At 36.0% G+C, this 20,651-nt stretch overlaps 2 protein-coding genes across 4 annotated transcripts; both read left to right on the top strand.

The window, feature by feature from the left end:
* Nucleotides 1–596: 596 nt before the first annotated feature.
* On the top strand, nucleotides 597–12,974 carry LOC110778251 (beta-glucosidase-like SFR2, chloroplastic). 2 transcript variants are annotated; one of them, XM_021982825.2, is made up of 11 exons: nucleotides 599–1,003; nucleotides 3,971–4,328; nucleotides 4,493–4,631; nucleotides 4,863–5,029; nucleotides 6,663–6,884; nucleotides 7,307–7,475; nucleotides 7,569–7,802; nucleotides 7,910–8,059; nucleotides 8,167–8,296; nucleotides 8,903–9,169; nucleotides 12,653–12,974. In XM_021982825.2, exons 1-10 carry the CDS (start codon nucleotides 826–828, stop codon nucleotides 9,097–9,099), a joined length of 1,944 nt encoding a protein of 647 aa, XP_021838517.2. In that variant the 5' UTR covers nucleotides 599–825; the 3' UTR covers nucleotides 9,100–9,169; nucleotides 12,653–12,974. The 2 variants fall into 2 exon arrangements, with proteins under 2 accessions (XP_056694813.1, XP_021838517.2); XM_056838835.1 differs by lacking the exon at nucleotides 12,653–12,974 and having other exon boundaries at nucleotides 597–1,003; nucleotides 8,138–8,296; nucleotides 8,903–9,042.
* Nucleotides 12,975–13,612: 638 nt separating this feature from the next.
* LOC110778248 (serine carboxypeptidase-like 33) lies at nucleotides 13,613–18,008 on the top strand. 2 transcript variants are annotated; one of them, XM_056838836.1, is made up of 10 exons: nucleotides 13,613–14,347; nucleotides 14,483–14,545; nucleotides 14,690–14,785; nucleotides 14,894–14,986; nucleotides 15,080–15,168; nucleotides 15,279–15,539; nucleotides 15,821–15,987; nucleotides 16,223–16,318; nucleotides 17,457–17,562; nucleotides 17,701–18,008. In XM_056838836.1, exons 1-10 carry the CDS (start codon nucleotides 14,080–14,082, stop codon nucleotides 17,845–17,847), a joined length of 1,386 nt encoding a protein of 461 aa, XP_056694814.1. In that variant the 5' UTR covers nucleotides 13,613–14,079; the 3' UTR covers nucleotides 17,848–18,008. The 2 variants fall into 2 exon arrangements, with proteins under 2 accessions (XP_056694814.1, XP_021838514.1); XM_021982822.2 differs by having other exon boundaries at nucleotides 13,619–14,347; nucleotides 14,438–14,545.
* Nucleotides 18,009–20,651: the final 2,643 nt, after the last annotated feature.

Here is a 20,651-nt window from a genome sequence, read left to right as displayed (position 1 = left end):
TAAAAACACCTCATTCATAGATGGTGATATAATAAGATAAAGATGTACGGCAGGGTTGTGAGAAGTGGGACACGAAAGTGGCCGAGGCTCAAGCGATTAAGCTCGGTCTAGAAGTGAGCAAAAACTTGGGTCTGCAGCAAGTAATTGTTGAGAGTGATAGCCAGTTGGTTATAAAAGCTCTTCAAGGAAAGTCGAATGGATGCAATAGCTTTGGTCTTATTATTGATGACATCTTAGTATTATGTTCTAGGTTTATTTAAGTAGAGTGGTCCTTTGTTAAACGTAGTGGTAATAAGTTAGCCCACGCACTAGCCCACTTCCACCCTTGGGAGTTTGGGACGAGAGTGTGGGAAGACGTATTTCGGACAAAGTTGTATGTTTAGCTGCGGCTGATTTAATTTAATCTCGCCCTAAAGAGTTCCCTAAAAAAAAAAGATAAAGATGTACGAAAATTGACAAAAATGTTGCGAACTTGCGATTTGACTAGAGAACCATGCTAATTAATAATGCTAATTAATTTAATAATTTTCGCTAAACCTGGTAGTGCACCCTTGAGTCCGCCACCTGGAACTCCCTACTAGATTGACCCAGGCCATATCCAGAAACTGGTATCGTATCATCCACAGAAATTCCCTTTCAAAGAGCCTTTATGAATTACCAGAAATTCAAACAAAAAACATGGAGTTTTATTATGAATCCGTCCAAATTAATCCACCCCAATCCAAAAATAGCAGCATTAACCACGCTTATTAACAAGTGGCTCATACACTGTTCTTCCTTCATCTCCTTCATCTCCTTCTCTCTTTCTCTCTCCTTAACACAGAAATGGCCATTGTTGAGCTCTTGGTAACGGCGACGAAGTTCGCCGGAGTACTAGTATCGTTAACATTTGCAGCCAATGCTTTCTCTTTCTCTCGGTTTCGCAAGAAGAGTCTCCTCCCTTTCAATTCCCCTATTGATGAGTCTGCTGATAATCTTGCTGTTTTCAACGTTAATCCGGAAGGTTAATTGCTAATTTCAATTCAATTTCAGTTTAGCTTAGTATTATTGTGTTTGTTGCTTGAGTAAAATTAATTGATGTTTTTGATTAATTTTGTTTTAATTGAGTGATTAAATTGTGACAATTTTTGTGGCGGAGGAATGTTAGACTGTTAGTTAAGTACTTATACCATCACTATATAATACGGAGTACGCCACTTTTGACTTTTAGCGGCCGAAGATGTGTGTGAGATTGATCAATACCGGATGTTAATGTAGACTTATTCGGTTCGGAAATTGAAAATTCAAGCTAAGAGAAACTAGAGTAGTAATGTAAGTTCGGAAACACTAAAAACTCGCGAATCTAGGCATTGCTATTCTAAAGTGACGAGTAATATTATATTGATGCTTTCAATTGTAATGCTTATGAAAATGAGTTGTTTAAGTTAAGTAATTTGAAATGGAGTATGGAATAGGGAGTTGTTTAAGTGAAAATAATTTGAAATTGAGGGATTGTTTTGTCCTATAAGGCATTAATATATTTGTTAGATAGTCACGACAAAGTAAATAGAAATGGGAGTATAAAATTATGAATACGAGGATTTTACGTGTTAAACAAACAATGTGTGTTAGCCCGTAGTTAAAGAGAAATCTGATTATGTAGGAGAGGCCAGAATACCTAGTATTTCTTCAGAAAAGGAGCCTATATACTTCTACTACATTACAATAATAGACTAAATAAAAATACTAGGCGTTGTGAACTCCCTGTCCCGGTTTACTTGTGGTAGCCGGATGACTGTGTACTGATGAACTGACTATCTGGCCCATGGATTTGAGGCATCACTCACTGCAACATTTGCATATATTTGTGAAAGCCATATTCATTTTGTGACGATGTAGATGACTAGAACAGAAGGGCAAATGTTATTGCCTTACCTTAGTAATATAGTGGGTCTATTGGCCTTTGATTTTGTTACATCTACGTGTCTCTCATGTAACTATGTAGTCCATAAGTGTTTGGAGAGCTGAGATTTTTGTGAAAATCTGCTTTTCAGCTATTATTTCAGCCTTTTCAGTTACAGAGAAATAACATAACTTTTCAGAATGCAGTAACTGGTCTTGCAGGTTTTGTAGGATATAGTAGTGCACCTTGCGCCACATTGGTGCTATTCTAGTCCGTCTAGGTTATCTATCCGGGGTTCCTTTACATTGATGTATTGTAATGTGTGATTAACTAATTTTCTTTTTCCAAGGCTTTATTCTGAGCTTTTAGGACTCTACTTTATTAGTTTCTTTGATCGTACATAATTACATACTGAGTGGAAGTTTTATTTATTTGTAAGAACAAAAGAAAAAGAAATGAAACATGCCTCTGAGAAAGTGGTTTGAGGGGGCATATCCTGATACCCAATTACCCGTAAGCTATGTTTGGAAGATGGTTTGGCAAAGGTCCAATCTCAGACTTAGGTATTAAAATTTTAATCATCTGCAGTAAAAATATCAAGTTATTGTCATCAGTGTCTGCTATGCAGCATCTTTTTAGTTTAAGTTCCTCCAATTTTGGTGGATATGATCTTTCACATATAAAAGGACTTGAACTCCTTCCAAATGTTACCCTTTCCTCTCCTCATCCAGCACTATGTTTATCCTGATGCTTATTTGGGAAGAAGTACGCCATTTAAAATTTAGGATTTGAACCAAAGTTGACGTTTGGAAATTCATGGAATTTGGATTTCATTCAAATACACCATTTTAACGGTTCTTAAAAGTTGAGAATTTCAAACGATACTATATACAGGTCATTTAAATCCTTGGGTAGTCATAGGCAATTTCTGCCCTCTTCCAGTTATCAGTAAAGCCACATTTTTCATTGATGTCATTGCCCCCCTTGGAAATGGTATCTCACAATTAAATTTTGAAGTAATTTCTCTCCCTTAGTTCCAGTGGCAACGACATCAAGTGCTTAGTTTTTTGAATTATAGAGTTCGACATCTAACTCTAGTCCTTTTAAATGAATTTTAAAGGATTTTTTAACTTTTTTTTTGGGAGTTTGGGTCAATGCATTGTCTGTTGGATGAGATTTAGAGTAGAAAAAGGCCGAGGACAAGTATCTAATTCAGTTACCTTAAAAAAAGAAGAATCAAAACATAGAATCTGCAAGAGAAAATTTTACCAGTTCTTTGAGAAATCCACTTTAGCAGAGAGATTTTAAGTGTTGGTTTTAAGCTGTCCTACGGGCTACGGCGGCATCGCTCTATCTCTCAAATGGTTAACACTGGAAATAAATTTAAATTTTTATCGAAGCAGGTTATTTTGAATTGAATGTCAGAATTTCATCTTCAAGAATTGGATTCCTAAACACAATCTGGAGAACCTCATGAAGTGAAATGTTAACGTTTTTTTTAATGATTTTATGTCAGATATTTGATTCAAGGTGGATTATAAATTCTGTTGACTTTGTACCTTAGCTTGATCAAAGACGTAGGAGCCACGGAGTATATTGACCTTTGTTCATTCACCTGAAAACTCCTCATTTGAAGTTTTGAACGTATTGACCCTTGTTTGAAGTTATCGTTATTTAAGCTTCCCTTATTTAAAGTTGATAACCTGTGAGTTGTGAACTTATTTAGAACTTAATGTTTAGTTGAAAATTAACTTGGTAGCCTTTATCTGAACTTGTGGCCTTATTTCAGTTCACTGGCCCTTGTCCAAACTGTGAACTCATTTTCCTGAAACATATTTTTGTAAGGTGAAAACTTGTTATGCGTGGTGAATGACTTATTAATGGAAGGACCCATGTGTGACTAATGCACTACCACTCTCAATGAACAAGCACCTTGTGTATAATATCTGGAATCAAAAGCTAAGATTTATTGCTCCTAGACTATTTCTCTTTTACGAACTGTATTTACTAAATGTATGATTTCTTTTTCCATTTCTGAAGGAAATGTTAGCTCTTTGGAACTCATTATCATGTTATTTTTTCTTCCAGACGGGGAACCTGAGTTCTTCTTTGGGTTGGCAACAGCACCAGCTCATGTAGAGGATAAGCTCAATGATGCTTGGCTTCAATTTGCAGAAGAAAAGGTTGATGAAGAATCTGAAGCTGCACTGCAGCAACCGGCTGATGCTCTTATAGCTTCAGCTGCAGGAGATGGTGGGTCTCAACCAGCTGTACCTGCAGAAGCTAAGGATAAATCGAAGAAAAAGAAAACTCTTAAGATAGCTATGGAAGCAATGATAAGAGGGTTTGAGAAAACAGTTGAAGAAGAAGAAGACGAAGAAGAAGAGCAAGCTCCAGCCAGTGAATGCAACCGCAATGTGGCTGCATGGCACAATGTTCCGCGCCCGTAAGTTCAAATGTCTACACCTCTATTGGTATAATTTATTTCATGTATTACAGTTCTATTTCTGTATTGCTCTAATTAGAGGTTCTTTTAAGGAGCTCAAGCTCAAATTTAGATACTTAGCATTATATGGAACGATGTTTTACATTGCTTGAAATTTGTGTCAGGGAGGAGAGACTGAGGTTTTGGTCTGATCCTGATACAGAGCTCAAGCTTGCGAAAAACACCGGTGTCACCGTCTTCCGCATGGGTGTTGATTGGACAAGAATCATGCCAAACGAGCCAACTGGTGATCTCAATGAAGCTGTAAGTCCTGTTCAAATACATGTCTTGTCTTCCCGCTGCATTATTCATATCTGAACTCTTATGCTATTTATGACAATCAGAAAGGATGGAGCTCATTAAACATGTTCCATCACGATTTCTGTTTATCTATATATTTTTACTCAGTTGTATTTATGCTTCATCAGCCATTTGAAACCTTCAAGCACCAGTCCTTTTGTTATTTATACTAATATGTATACTCTTTTATTTTAGGTTAATTTTGCAGCATTAGAGAGGTATAAGTGGATCATCCATAGGGTTCGGTCATATGGAATGAAGGTGATGCTGACCCTGTTCCACCATTCACTTCCTCCATGGGCTGGAGAGTATGGAGGGTGGAAATTGGAGAGAACTGTTGATTACTTCATGCATTTTACTAGGTTTTCTTCCTTCTCTTTATCCTCATACCTTGATGATTATAAGTGTGTCTTTGAAGGGTGATTAACATCTTCAGTGGACTCCCTGTCTTTTAATGTTTTTCCAACCAACTTACGTGCCTTTTTCTTCTCAGAAAAAAAAGTTCCTTTCTGCTGTGTATAGGGAGTTCCGGGTTTTCTCTTGTACTGTTTTGGATCTGATATTTTCTTTGTGGGTTTGAAAGGGAAAATGATAAGATGTGGCATGCTTTTATCGAGATTCTGTGGTGTCGTGTAATGTGTAAGGAACAGAATGCACGAATCTTCTCAGGAACTACTTTAATTAGTGATTTTCTGTGTGATATACTCCCTCCGTTCCATAATGATGTTCCAATTTCTACCTTTACGTTTGCGATGCACATTATATATCATTATATCTCTAATTATACAATAACAAAAATTATAAAATTTTGATATTATTATAGTACTCATTTAGACGAATCATACAAGACCCCACATGAATATGTTTTTTCTTATTGGAAATAATTTAGAAGATTCTCTTCAATGTGAATAGTGTCAAAATTCTAAATTGAACATCATTGTGGAACACAGTGAGTAATTACCTATTTAGCTTCTCGTGGGCTAAGACAGTTTAACAGTTACACTCAGTGGGGAAAATTCAATGGAACGGCTAATTTGTAATCTGTTTTTTCTATTATGGGACAACTTGTCCTCTGTTTTGTAGTCTCTGCTTGATGTTCATAAATAAAATTGCTGTTATGTTCATACATGCCATCGGTCACATTAGTCTGGCAGACTAGATCAAATGATCATTATCTAAACATTTGATTCTCTATTAGGTTTTAGTGTATCTATTTATTTTTGCTTCCACCAAAAAGATGTTTAGAATAGTGGTTTCTGATATAGACATTGGCCCATTTTCCTTCTAGAACTCAATGCTCTTACCCACTCCATTTCCAAAGCATAATTGTACCAAATATTTGTGTTGCTTCTGTTAGTTCTAACTTATGACCAAGTTAAATTAGCTTCACCTCAATTAAGTTCGGAGACTCAGTTAGAATTAGAATTTGTTTCATTCGGAAAGTTTTTTGACCATGGGGATCGTATTGTTGAAATCTTATTAAGTTCTCACTTCTCTCATATTTCCAGTCCTTCCTCACATATGGCCCAATGAACACGATTTATTTTGCATGCTTTTTTTTTTTTGGGGGGGGGGGGGGGGGGGGGGACTTTCTAGTTTCTAGTAGTAGCCATCTAGAATTCTAGATTGCTAGACTTCATTGTACAATTATGGAAATTGGGGGCAATTGCCTTATAAAATCCTGGAAGCTTGATTCAGTTCGCCTAAAATAAGTGACTCAATTTGCTTTGGAAAGTGTCTATTCTGTTGATCTTGATCGAAAGTCATTTATCAGCTTTCATTATTTATGTGAAGGCAAATAAGTAACAAAGTAGGTCTGTATTTAATACAATGTGCATCAAGGTAAACTGCTTTCAGCTTTTTTTTGTACTGATACTCTACCTGTGGGAGCTGTCATGCCAGGCTTTCATTTGGATCATACTATACATTTCTCTCACTTATTCCCTTGATATGAATTCCTTTTAGTAATACTTGGTCTGTGGTTTATTGTTGCAGGGTTGTTGTTGACAGTGTTTCAGATGTGGTAGACTACTGGGTAACATTTAATGAGCCTCATGTCTTTTGTATGTTGACATACTGTGCTGGTGCTTGGCCTGGCGGTAATCCTGACATGTTGGAGGCGGCAACTTCTGCTCTACCAACTGGTGTATACAATCAAACCATGGACTGGATTGCCATTGCACACTCAAAAGCATATGATTACATCCATGAACACAGGTTATTTTTCTTCAGACTTCTGAGCACAACTGAGAAAATCAAGCCAAAGATCTTATGTTAACAAGTCCTATTAGAAACACTGACTACATAGGTGCAACTAAAAGTTAATCATGTTTTATCTTCCAAAAATGATGTGATGATTCACGGAATCACGGGCACTGATTTATATGCTGCATCACGAGTTTATGAAAGTGTTCCTTTTGCTAAGGGACATTCTGGCTTGGTTCATCATCACAGGAGCTTATTGTTTCTTTCAGAACAAGGAGCAGACTTTCACCACCACTAGGTTCCCCAAGTTTCAGATGTTGTATCTTATGGTGGTTTAAATGTCATTTGTTGTTGTCTATACAAGTTATTAAACAGGGCAAGCCTCTAGAAGGAAATCTATATAGCTATTAACTTATAAAATTGTTTTCTTGCAGCAAATTATCAAAGCCACTTGTTGGTGTTGCTCATCATGTCTCATTTATGCGACCCTATGGCCTCTTTGATATTGCTGCTGTCACAATCGCCAACTCCATGACTCTTTACCCCTTTATGGACAGCATATCTAAGAAGATGGACTATGTTGGGTTAAATTATTATGGGCAGGTTGTTGTTTACCCTGGTTAGTTGTTTCTAAAACATGTCCCTACAAAAGGATGAAATTAACTTCTTCAGTTATTTGTTGTTGTTGCTGATCAGGAAGCTGTATGTGGTGCTGGACTAAAGCTAGTAGAGACAGATGAATACAGTGAGTCTGGACGAGGGGTCTATCCTGATGGCTTGTTCCGTATGCTTCTTCAGTTCCATGAGAGATACAAGCATTTAAACATACCGTTTATTATTACTGAAAATGGGGTCGCTGACGAAACTGACTTAATCAGAAGGCCATATATACTGGAGCACTTACTCGCTATTTATGGTGCCATGATTATGGTTCTTACTGTGACTTTTCTCTGTGTATATTTCAATTTGAGTTTTTTCAGTTCTTTATCATTTTGACCATCTCTCAATCTCACTTACCTTTCATATTTGTAATGCAGGGTATCCCTATAATTGGTTATTTCTTTTGGACAATTTCTGACAACTGGGAATGGGCGGATGGATATGGACCTAAGTTTGGACTTGTATCGGTTGACCGTGCCAATAATCTGGCCCGGGTCCCACGCCCCTCTTACCATTTGTTTTCCAAAGTAACTATGCTTCTTTTGTCTGTTCTTTTACCATTTTGCTTTGGCACAAGCAGTTGCCTTGCCTTATTTAATTCCCAGGTTCCCTTCGATGCTCATGTTAATTGCAGGTCGCAACTACAGGAATAGTCTCCCGTCAAGACAGGGAGAAAGCATGGTATGAACTGCGTAGAGCTGCTAAAGGAAAAAAAACTAGGCCCTTCTATCGAGCGATGGACAAAAATGGTTTAATGTATGCAGGTACCAGATGGCACAACCATGTTCTCGTAGTTTTGTACCTAACTGAAACTGATTTTTTTCCCCTCTCTTTTGGATATGAAATTTATAATTGATAAAAATGGATCGGTAGAATGATAATGTTGTTCTAATTGAAAGGACCTACTACGTATTTAGTAAGATAGTGGGGGGCATGTCAGAAAATTGTTATGGAGATTATTTACTTACCCTTTTGGATAGAATTTCAATCTTATATTTTTTCTCTGCATGGTGTTTCTGTTGAGATAGTTTTTTCTCTTCTTACATCCCATTGTATATTGGCCATCAATTGTTGTTCTAAATGAAAGGACCTACTACGTATTTACTAAGATAGTGGGGGGCATGTCACAAAATTGTTATGGAGATTATTGTTTACTCATTTGAATGGAATTTCAAACTTAGATAATGCTTTGTGTTTCGTGTTTAGAAAATATATTTGATGATAGGATGGGTTTATCATGCACAAGTAAATATATTTTCTCTCTGCATTGTGTTCCTATTGAGATAGTTCCCCCCCCCACCCCCCCCCCCCCCCTCTCTTATATCCCATTATATATTGGCCATTAATTTCCTTATTTTTATTTCTAAAAGGGGGTCTTGATGAACCTGTATGGCGCCCTTACGCTGACCGAGATTGGCGATTTGGACACTATGAGATGGAAGGACTGCAGGATCCACTAAGTCGCTTCTTAAGGTTTATTCGCCGACCTCTCAAACCCAGAAGATTATCAGATCATGAAGATGACGATGTTGAATTGGCCTTATTGCCTCTGGGGTCAACCCCTTGATTGGAAATTTCTGGTATAAGTATCATCCTCAGAATTTTCTGCTGAGGAACATTCTTCTGATAACAGCAAGGTAAAGCAAGTACGAAGTTATTATTTTATCAAGATGGCTAGGTTAACTTTCTTTCAATGTTATTAAGTAAACCTTACTAGGCAGTAGGCATTCTACATCTATGATACATGAGGCCCTTTCTGGTTTTCCGAGCTGTGCTCAATGGCTGAGCCAGAAATTAGTTATTTGGGTGGGGGGAGGATTATATTAATTTTGTACGGTATATAAATAAACAAAGTCTAAATCTGATATTTGTTATAGTAATTACACACTTTTTACAAAAAGAATGTGTTACACATGGATTTTAGGCAATTTTTTTAAAAAAGTTTTAAGATAAAAGATAGAACAACAAAATTTAAAAGTGTTCTAAAGATGTGGAGTAAAAGATAGAACTACAAAAATGCATAAAAAAGGAAAACTAGAAGAAATAAAGTGATGTGAACATCTCAAGCACAAAACTTCCACAAACCGCTGGACCAATGGGGAGTTGGGGACAAAGTTTGTTTAATGACTCTTTATGCACTGAATATTATATAGAGGGTTTTCATGCTCTTGTGGGGGCGTTTACCCCTATCCGCCCCAGTAGCTCCGCCCTTGGCTGTGCTCACTCAATCATAATCGTTGATATTAGTGTCCATGGAGCCTAAAAATCGGGATGTTAGTGTCCATGGAGCCTAAATTATCATGAAGATACTCTGATACTGATTAGTGAATACAATCAGCGGTTTTTATTTCCTTCTTTGTTCTATAATATTCTTTTCACTCAATGGAGAACTTTTAGAATAGTAGCTTGAAGTTTAGAGAAAAATTATACTTTGTACTCCCTCCGTCCCTAAAAGATAGCCCTATAAAGCAAAGTTCACTTTATTAATTTATGGGCGTAAAAAGTGCACGTGTTGGTAAGGTGGGTCCTTGAGGAGAGAGATAGAGAGAGAGCAAGTGGGAAAAGTTACTAAAGGTATGGGGCCAACAAGTAGAGACATCTAAAAAGGAATATGGGACAATCTTTTAGGGATGGAGGGAGTAGTTAATAGTGGTTTCTGTCTTCATGGTGCCTATGCTTCTTGTAACTTTTGAACTAGTACCCTTCAAATTGATTATCAATGACCATTATTTGTGTGACTAGACGCTAAATGAAAAAAAAGAACTGATTCTTAAAACCGTTGAGAGTAACAAATTATAATTAGATCACAAAGAACCAACCTTACTTGTTGGCGTATCTTAGATTCTTATTAGCCATACCTTGACCTTGTTCATTTCACCTAAAAAAACAATAATTCAGTTCTACTTAGTTCATAGAAGTTCAGTTAAGGATTCATATAAGTTCAAAACATGGGCACTGAGATCAAATAAGTTTAGATAAGATTAAGTTCAAGAATCATGGGTTTTACAGGTAATCTACATAGCCTATTTTATGAATTACAGGTGATAAGAAAATATGCTTTTTGCCTTCTTTTGTTATTTGATTTATTATTTTTGTAAATCTAGTATCAGATCTTAAAACACTGGATAAAACATTTTTCAAAACGAGTTGATATTTGTATCAGGTTACTGGGATATAATCGATTCAAAGGGAATGATTGAGGATAGTTGTTAAGCATGCCATTCTGAGTGTTATAGAAAGTTAACATGATATACTCCCTCCCAGGGGCGAATCCAGGAATTTACAAATGGATGTCCAAAAAATTTATAATTTGCTTTTATAATTTCTCGTATTTGTTCATTTTAGAGAGTTAAAGTTTAAAGGTAAGTAGTTAAAATATTATAAACGCTATAATAAAATATGTGGAAGATTTAGGAACTTTTTTGGGTTTCATAACAATAAAACTCAACACCTAATCCAAATTACAGGATTAACTTGGCTCGATTTCAAATAAAATGGGAAAAGAAAGAGTGTATACGACAAGTTTTCATACTTTGAAGGAGATTTTTTTATTACAATTGTCGCTGAACAAATTGCACAAAACGACACTAACAAAAAAACTAGGAATATCGTTTTCATATGGGGCGTTACGCTTTTATATAATTAGGCCTCTTAAAAGTTCAAAAAAACATGCAACTATAAGTCTATAAAAATAGATTATAAAATAAATTACTTATATATCCTATGCCAATTATAAAATCATTTTGAAGAAAAAAAAGTAACACTACTAATATTTTGTATTTTTGTAAAAGAAAAATCATAAATCATATAAAAATTAAAAAATAATAAATGAAAAAAGAAAGATGATGAAGAAAAAACGACCAACAAAGGGTGAAAAAAACATGAAGAATTTAGAAGATCAATAAAAGGACAAGTAAAAGGCGAAAAATGGATTAAAAAAATATATTCAACATCCTCTTACTAGGATTCAAACCCAGGTATCCCATAGAACATAGTAATCAAGCAACCACTAAGCTACAAGTACATTTCATTGCCTACCTTATAAGTTAAAATATTCAAGTGCAATTAATTACCTCAATATCAATTTAACTGTTTTTTTTTTCAAACAATGGGGGTACCTTTGTACCCTCTCGGGCTATATAGATCCGCCCTTGCTCCCTCCATCCCTAGAAGATTGCCCCACATGCTTTTATTCACTCTATTAAGAATTGAGTATACTCAAAAGCAAATGGGTAGGTAGACTTGTCTTTTTGTTAGATTAAATAATAGCATGTGAGGAGAGACATGTGAAACCACAAACCAAAAAAGGTACGAGGCAAACAAGTAGAGATATCCATTTAAGGTATATGGGGCAATCTTTTAGGGACGGAGGTTGGAGGGAGTATGATACTTGAAGTGTCTATTTCTTGCTTGGAAATTACCAAAATTTCAGTGTTAGCTATGAAGTAGTCGTACAGATGGCTCCCTGAGTTGATCCACTGTTAAGCAAGTTTGACTTGTGCCATAAGAGGTTTTTAATGCACCAAATCTGACAATCGAAATCTAGAATTGTATACAAGGTTGGGGCCTTGGGGGAAATGGGCATTTATCCCGGCCCTGCTTAGCTATCCCCCGAATTCCATCATGTTACCTTACTAGTTGCATTTCTTAGCAGTACTTCCACTTATTGGTATTTATTTGATGGAACTTTCAAGGGCTAGTTGAGGTTTGCACGAACTACTCAGCATCTCAACTTTGTAATTTACCATATAAGTTTTTTTGAATGAATAAGTCTATTGTATCTCAAAATTTTTATTGAATGAGTGTGGCCTAGTGTTTCATATAATCAGAACAACAAGTAGAATTCTTTTCCTGGTTTTACGTGTAGCATGTGCTTTTCATGTAGATATGGACAATATCATCATCTATTTCTAAAGGATTCACTAAACATCATTATTTATCCCTGGAATTTATTTGAAGTGCTCATATTAGAGCAGCTGACCCCTGACTGCCATGTAAAACACAAGCCTTGTAAAGTCTGGAATGCTTGCTTTAATTTCCTCGTTATATATATTAAGCACTGGTATATATCTTGTCTTTCCTAATCGTGGATAATGATCCGTGGCAAATTTTGCTTGCAGAAGGCATATTCTTGAAATAGCAAGGCGATGGCCAAGGAATCTCTCTGATGTTTATATAATTGAGAGAAAGCTCTTCATTATTTGGTCTTAAGCGTCAGCTGGTTGTCAGTGTAATCAAATCCATTTCAATAAGATCAAGTGCATATTGATATGCAAATTTGTAAGTCCTCAAATATTTAAAAATTTGTATAACCATTACAATTAGATCCTAGGTGCATATTGATTTGGATCTGTAATTTCCTGAAATTTCTCTGTAGTCAAATAAAAATGTAATGTACCTTAATATCTATTAATTTAATGCATACATGTTATTGGTATTCAATTCCACGATCATGGTTTTGCCCCCCTCCTCCCTCTCCCAACCCCAGAACTCCCCAAAAGACAAATTAAAGCAGATGGGAAAATATAGTTTCTAAGCTTAAGCTCCAGTTTCAGGTTGCTGTCAATCTGTCATGCCAATCTCAGTGGTGGTCGCTGTCAGAGTGCTCCACTATATACCATTATGGACCGGCGTCGTATTATGCCTGATTTCGACCTTCCAGAAGAGTAGGAAAGTGAAATTATACAGAATCAAGTTATCCCCTTCTCTCTAAAATCTGTCTCTTTATGGGAGTGGGACTGTGGCAAGATAACTTCATATCTTTGCACTTTGCTGATATTCTGATCCCGTGATGTTGGTCTTTGACATATGATACCCACTGATCACAAAAGTGGCTCAACATAGTTTTCCCGTGCGTTTCTTCCACAAGTTCTTTAAAATAAACGAATGTGGTGGTGAACACTTGTTTACCTAACTTTGGACATTTAGCTTTTGGAATATCATCTATTTGCTAGCTTGAATAGTGGCCACAGAGATAATGGGATAATGTCCTTGGATATTTTGGAGATAATGCATAAGAAATACAACTAAATTGCGTATACGCCACTTGTAAATTATTTTATGCATCCGGGAGTATCTAGAATGGTGCTTCCAGTTTGGCGCGTGTACCACATGCGCCTATGGAGGTTAGCACACTGTGTTCCCGAGGCCTAAAAACACGCATCAGTGTATTACTTTTTCCTCCCCGCCGGAAAGGAATAGAAAGGGTATTGGAATTGAAGCAATTAACTTATAATTTTCACTGTAGTGTTGTGGAAAGTTCAACCTAGTACATAAATCTCTTGTCAAAACTGATACGAAGTGTTAGGTACATGGCAATTGAAAAGTAGCCGTACTTCAATTCTGACCTTTACTTTTAGTAAGTTGAACCTGTTATCTCCACAATGGAATGGATGAGGTGCGCCAATGATCATCCTGTGTGACTGACTAGTCATGGACTGGTGCGCAAATAAGTGTTACATCAGGTCCTATATATATTCTGACACAAGTAACAGACTGATATCCGAAAGTAGGCTCCAGAAGTAGCTTTTCGCCTTTTCTTGTTCCCATGATGAGCAGAAGTACCAAAATTCTGTTTCTTCTCATCTTACTTGTACTCTATTTCACACTCATTAAAGCATCAGAAACATTCTCAGTGTCTGAAGAAGATGACAGTAAAATACTAAGTTTACCAGGTCAACCATCAAACCCACCCATCTCACAGTTCTCAGGTTACATCACTGTTAACCAAAATAATGGCAGGGCCCTTTTTTACTGGTTCTTTGAAGCTCTTTCACAGCCCTCTGAGAAACCTCTCGTACTCTGGCTCAATGGAGGTATGATTACTAACACGCACACTTAAGTTTGCAGGCTATTGTTGTTCTCTCTTTGGGTTAAGTGCTTATAAGTCTTCCTTGGTTTTATAGGACCTGGTTGCTCATCAGTAGGATATGGTGCTCTTATTGAATTAGGTCCGCTTAAAGTTGATGAAAATGGTGATGGCTTGCTGTTCAACAACTTATCGTGGAATACAGGTTATTATCATCTCATGTTCATTACCATATACCTTTCTTTCAACAACTCAGAATCATGTTTGGAAGTTCAACAGAGGGTATATGACAATAAGCAGTTCGTCTCTCCTTTGCTCCTTTCCCTTCTTAAATGTGTTATCTTTGCAGAAGCGAATTTGCTATTTGTGGAGTCTCCTGTCGGAGTTGGGTTCTCGTATACCAACACATCCACTGACCTTACCAAATTGGATGATGAATTTGTAGGTAAGTTTATCTACATCGATATTACTCTTTTTCTTTACATTCTTAACTGTGAACTTATCATCAAGATGCAATTTACTCAAATAGTTTACTTTTCTGCTTTGAGTGAAGCTGAGGATGCATACAATTTCTTGGTAAATTGGCTTGAAAGATATCCACAATTCAAAAACCGAGATTTCTTCTTAGCAGGAGAAAGTTATGCAGGTGATACAGATAGATTTCTTTTATAAGCTACTTTTAAGCTATATCAGTAATCAGTAGTACCACTTTATCATCTGATAATTTTCCTTCTCATAGGTCACTATGTTCCTCAACTGGCAGAGCGTATCTTCGATAGGAACAAGGATCAGACTAAGAACCTGAAAATTAATCTCAAAGGTTTCCTAGTACGTATGCTGTCATGTACATGAAATTTTGAAAATATATCTTACTCTTATTTTGATCCACAGCAACTGAATGATGCTTTAAAACTACTTCGTATTTGCTAATTTTACAGGTAGGGAACCCTTTAACTGATGATTTCTATGACTCAAAGGGTCTGTTAGAATATGCCTGGAGTCACTCTGTAATCTCTGACGACCAGTTTAATAAGACTAAAGAAGTGTGTGATTTCAAGGCCTTATTTTGGCCAACTGAATGTGTGACTGCCATGAATGTGGTTTATGGAAAATACAAAGAGATTGACTTCTACAACATATATGCTCCAATTTGCCTTTCGAACAGCACATCTTCATCACAAGCTTATTTTGGTAATAAGGTAAGCCATCTCTTTGCTTTCTTTCAATCACTACGAATAAAAGTTGATCTCAGATTGTCAGAACTTACAACATTTTAAGCAATAAACAGGATTAATTTTGGCATGGTGTAAGCAGTTTCTTGCTACTTGCATATGGTTAATTTTGTTAAAGTTGTAAACCATAAGTTTGGTTCTTTTCACTGCTCCTTATACTGTATGAGCTTATTAGTTAGGGATGAGGTCTACACTGTATGTAAAATTTGAGAAAAGTTCCTTTCTTTGTGTGGGAAAATACTTCACAGGTGGAAAACTATGGATTTAAGAGGCCAAGAATATATTCAGGGGGCTATGACCCTTGCTTTTCAAATCACGCAGAAGCGTACTTCAACAGGGAAGACGTACAAGCATCGCTTCATGCAAATGCTAACAGAGGAAATTCAAATACTAGTGTTAAATGGAGTGTTTGCAAGTAAGCTAACTAATTATTCATTATCACTGCTAGAGTACGAACTTTGTGTATTTGGGAAAACCAAAAACTGGATTCTGCAAATTGCAAAAACCAGTTTCCAGTTATTTGAGTTCATAACGCAATTTAAATCATACAATTGTTGAAATGTTAAAACTGAAAATTGGCAGTGACACCGGCAAAATTAAGTTAGCTACTTAAGTTGATGTTTACCACCTCTTTTTTTTTTCTTTTTCAGTGATAACATTCTGAACATATACAACATGACAGTTACATCTGTCTTACCTGTCTACAAGAAGCTGATACAAGCTGGTCTGAAGATCTGGATTTACAGGTATAACTAGTTTGATGGCATAAATCTGTTACTAGTTATCATAAATGCAGTCCAAAAAAAAGTTATTGTTTCATCATCCACCATCTGGTAAATCACAGGAATTATATAGTTTCGTATTCTTGACTTCATTCTATTTTCCATGATAGGAATAAATGGCTAATCTTTTTTCTCTCCGTGAAATTATAGTTTTCTTTTTTTCTTTATTCGGAGTATATGCTTTATATAGCTATTTTTTTGCGAGTTGTGGATGTACTACCAAATCATTTGGATCAAAACTGTAATTATACAACAGCCTAAAGCTAAAATGAAAAATGTGGCCTAAAGCTAGTTTAAGGCTTTAGTTGAACTTTATGAATTATGCGAAATTAATTAATCATAGCTTCTTGAATGGCAACCAATCATGCATAGTACTGAACATGTATGGTTGTCTATTGATTGAATATTTTGGATGCTTGTGAAAACTCATCACCAAACCTTGAAAATTTGAAAATAAGATGCTAAATTTGACTGAATCTGCAGTCTATACTCTATAGACAACTTGCAAAGTCTACTCTTTTCTTTCTCTCTTTCTTTACTTTGGTTTACTGGTTTAAGTTCATAAATCTTTTCCTTGATTGATGCTTAACACAAAAAAACTCAAAACACGCGAGTTTGAAATATAATTTCAATAATGTTTTGTCTACCACAAAGGTTGGACAAGGAGAAGCTGCAGTGTTTGTAATAACCACACTTTGGGTTGGAGGCATGGCCGACTAGGCACAATTCGATCTTATGTGGTCCCGGCAGCCCATATGGGTTAATGGTGATACCCAATAAGCTAGAGTGTGCATGTTAGCTGCATAGCTAATTGATGCATGCTTTACTCAATAAGAGAGGGGATGTAAGTCACTTTTTACAAGACTAGCTTGTACCTACTGGGAAGATACTATTGGACGCGGAACAAAAGACTGTTCCACATTCTTTTGCTGATTTTGTATATATATTCGGTTCACTACATTATGAGTCAGGACACCCCTAAACAAGCTGAGGAAATGCCCGTATAAACTTTGTTGTTGTTGTTGTTACCACTTACCAGGTGTTGAAATGCTAATGTTATGTGTGGGTTTGAACTGATTGACATGCATGGTACTTGAAACAGTGGAGACGCGGATGGTAGAGTTCCAGTGATTGGAACAAGGTACTGGGTTGAAGCACTTGGGTTGCCAATCAAGACAGACTGGCGTTCCTGGTACCATCAACATCAGGTAATCCATTAATCTTTCTCATCTTAATCTTCTTCTGTAACCCTTAAGATCAGAGTTCAAGACGTACGTGGGAGTACCGACTAATAACAGTTGCATAACAACTAACTATATTTAATTTGTGATTTGTGAATACAACAGGTAGGGGGAAGATTAGTGGAATATGAAGGCTTAACGATGGTTACTGTTCGAGGAGCAGGTCATTTAGTACCTCTGAATAAGCCTAGTGAAGCACTTGCTCTTTTCCATTCTTTTTTGACTGGCCAAGATCTTCCACCTAAAAGATGAACACCTAGCTATTATTACTTATTACTTATTAGGGTGTGTTTGTTTAACGTACTGTTTTGACAAATACCAAATAAAATGTGTAAAATACAACATACAGCTAGTAATAATTAAGTATCTCTTTGTACATTATTATGACAATTAATATATATTCTGAATCTATATATGCCTCATATTTTGAGATTGCTTCTCAACTATGATGATGCTAATCTTCCTTCAGAGTCTAGTGTCTCCAAGGGACAATTTCATGACCTTTCTGAATTACTAGTCATAACTACGATAAGCAGAGGCGTAAAACACAATTTGAGTTTTTCATTCATTGCACAACTGATAAAAATACTAGATTTCAGGCGTAATCCTAACAATTACTGTAACAAATAAGCCAATTAATCTAAAATATAATACTTGATGTGGAAGAAATTAAATGTACTTCGTATTATTAAATGAATAAAGAATAATATCCTTGAAGATCAATATTCTAGGTTACATCATAGATGATGTTTTTTGTACGAATCGAAACCCTAAAATGCACATAAACTGTACAATGAATTGGATCTCTGGATTTTGCTCAATTGGTTTCAAGTAAGAAAGAATAATCTCTATTCTTTCTGACGAAATCACGAACACTTGGTGGTAATGGAACACGAGGGCGGACAACCTTAGTGATGGAACCCTTTTTACAACCCAACCATGAATTACGGGAAGCCTTCTTAGTGATCATAGTAGTACTCTTGCTAATTGCCAATGCTGAATTATCCGACACCTTTGTGATTGTGACAGTACCCTTATGCGCCGCCAGTAGTGAATTATCCGACGCCTTTGTGATTGTGACAGCACCCTTATTATGCGCCGCCAGTTGTGAATTATCCGACGCCTTATCATTAGTGATGGTACCATCTGCAGTCGTCTGACCCGCTACCGTACAACTTTCAACACCCTTACGAGACGGCGACATCGATGACTTGCCGGAAGCCCTAATTGTCAACTCCATAGTAGCACTTTTTCTTGCTTTTTTAAGGATTTTTGAACTAGTGCAACGTTTTACTGGGTTTGTCTTAGAAATCAAGGGTTTTTGTTTTTGAGTAGTAGCATTCTTAACGGGTTCAGACACGATTCTTGTAAAACGAATCTTTTCGGATTTCATCAAAGCTGGGTCAGATGGATAAACAAAGTTCCATTTTATTACTTTCATTGACTCCATAGCTACTCTCTGATCAAGGTAAACCACAGAATTGAAGAAAAGAAACTAGGGTTTGTTTATTGGTAACTTTTCAAAGTTACTCGGAATTGAAGATCGTTTATTATGGGATGGATAGATGAAATATTTGGTCAGGTTTTGTTTGATGGGATTGAGACTTATGTTGAGGGTTTGTTCCCTTTTATAAATAATGTAAATATTTGTTTTATGGAAACTGATTACTTAGGGCGTAATTAAGACCTTCCGTTCCTCTTGTTCTATGGTTCTAGATTTTTTTTTTTTTTTTGTTTTATGATGGGACACGCACGTGCCTTAAGTTTTAACAATTTTTTTAAAAAAAAGTTTCCTCCAATATTTTCCCCCACCCCCAACTAACTTATCCAGATGTAAAAACAAAAAAAAAAATCAATTTTCTCTCTCCTGCTCTGCTGCCCCTCCACCATTTTATTCTTCCTCCAACCACGAATTTCTTCTCCTCAGTTGAAACCAACCAAATTCGCGCAACCCAATTGCTTGTCGGTCCTTTTCATACGAGGTAACACTAAAAGCCCCAATTATTTTGCTCAAATTTCTCCAATTTTTGGATTCTTGAAATTAGGGTTCTTTAGCTTTTTTTTTTTTTTTTTTTTGTTTTTGTTTTTTTTTCTTTTTTTTCTTCTGATTTTACTATATAGGATTTTAATTCTGATTTAATCCAATTGCTTATTTTTTTTACATCTGAATAAGTTAGTTGTGGGTGGGGGAAATATTGGAGGAAAACTTTTTAAAAAAAACTTGTTAAAATTTAAGACACGTGCGTGTCACGTGATGGTCAACGCCGGAAAACAGTCGTCGTTGACTACCGAAAAATCGCTTATGGTCCTTATTCACCACAAAAAAACTCAATTGGGCCTTCTTTCACAACTTTTTTTTAAAGGTCCTTTCTCACAATTTTTGTGTTTTAAAAAGTCATTTCTGACAAATTTTCCAATAAAATTTTACTGACTACATAATTGTGGTCGATAAATTTATGACCACATGTTGAAAAGTACCGACTAATTTGTAGTCGATAAATAAGTTGACCAAAAAACGTATTCCCAAAATATTACCAACCACGATTACCTACTAATTCTACTCACTACTTTGAAGTTAGTCGTTAAAATATAATTTTACCGACTAAATGATTGTATTCGGAAATTTTACGACTGCATTTTCAAAATTAACGACTACTTTCACTACAGGAAAACGTTCTTTTTCCGACTAAAATAAATGTAGTCGTTAAATTTTAAAACATACCGACCACTTTATGTTAGTCGGTAATTAGCAACTACTCCCTCCGTTCCATAATGTTCCTCATTTTTCTATTATGTGCGGTCTCCAATGCACTACTTTGACCGTTAATAATTTTAATTTCGTATTAGTAAAAGTTATAAAAAAATTGATATTTAGGAAATTTATATTGAAACAAATACAATGATATCCACAAGTTAACCTTTATACTCTTAATCATACTATTAACTACGGTCAAAGTTTTTAAACTTTGACCATATGAATAGTAAACATGAGCAACAGTATGGAACAGAGGGAGTACATTTTTACCATAACCGACTACAAGAGTAGTCGGTAAAAT

This window comes from Spinacia oleracea, chromosome 3, assembly GCF_020520425.1.
Source record: "Spinacia oleracea cultivar Varoflay chromosome 3, BTI_SOV_V1, whole genome shotgun sequence".
NCBI classification, from domain to species: domain Eukaryota; kingdom Viridiplantae; phylum Streptophyta; class Magnoliopsida; order Caryophyllales; family Amaranthaceae; genus Spinacia; species Spinacia oleracea.
This window is presented reverse-complemented; position numbering and strand designations above follow the sequence as displayed.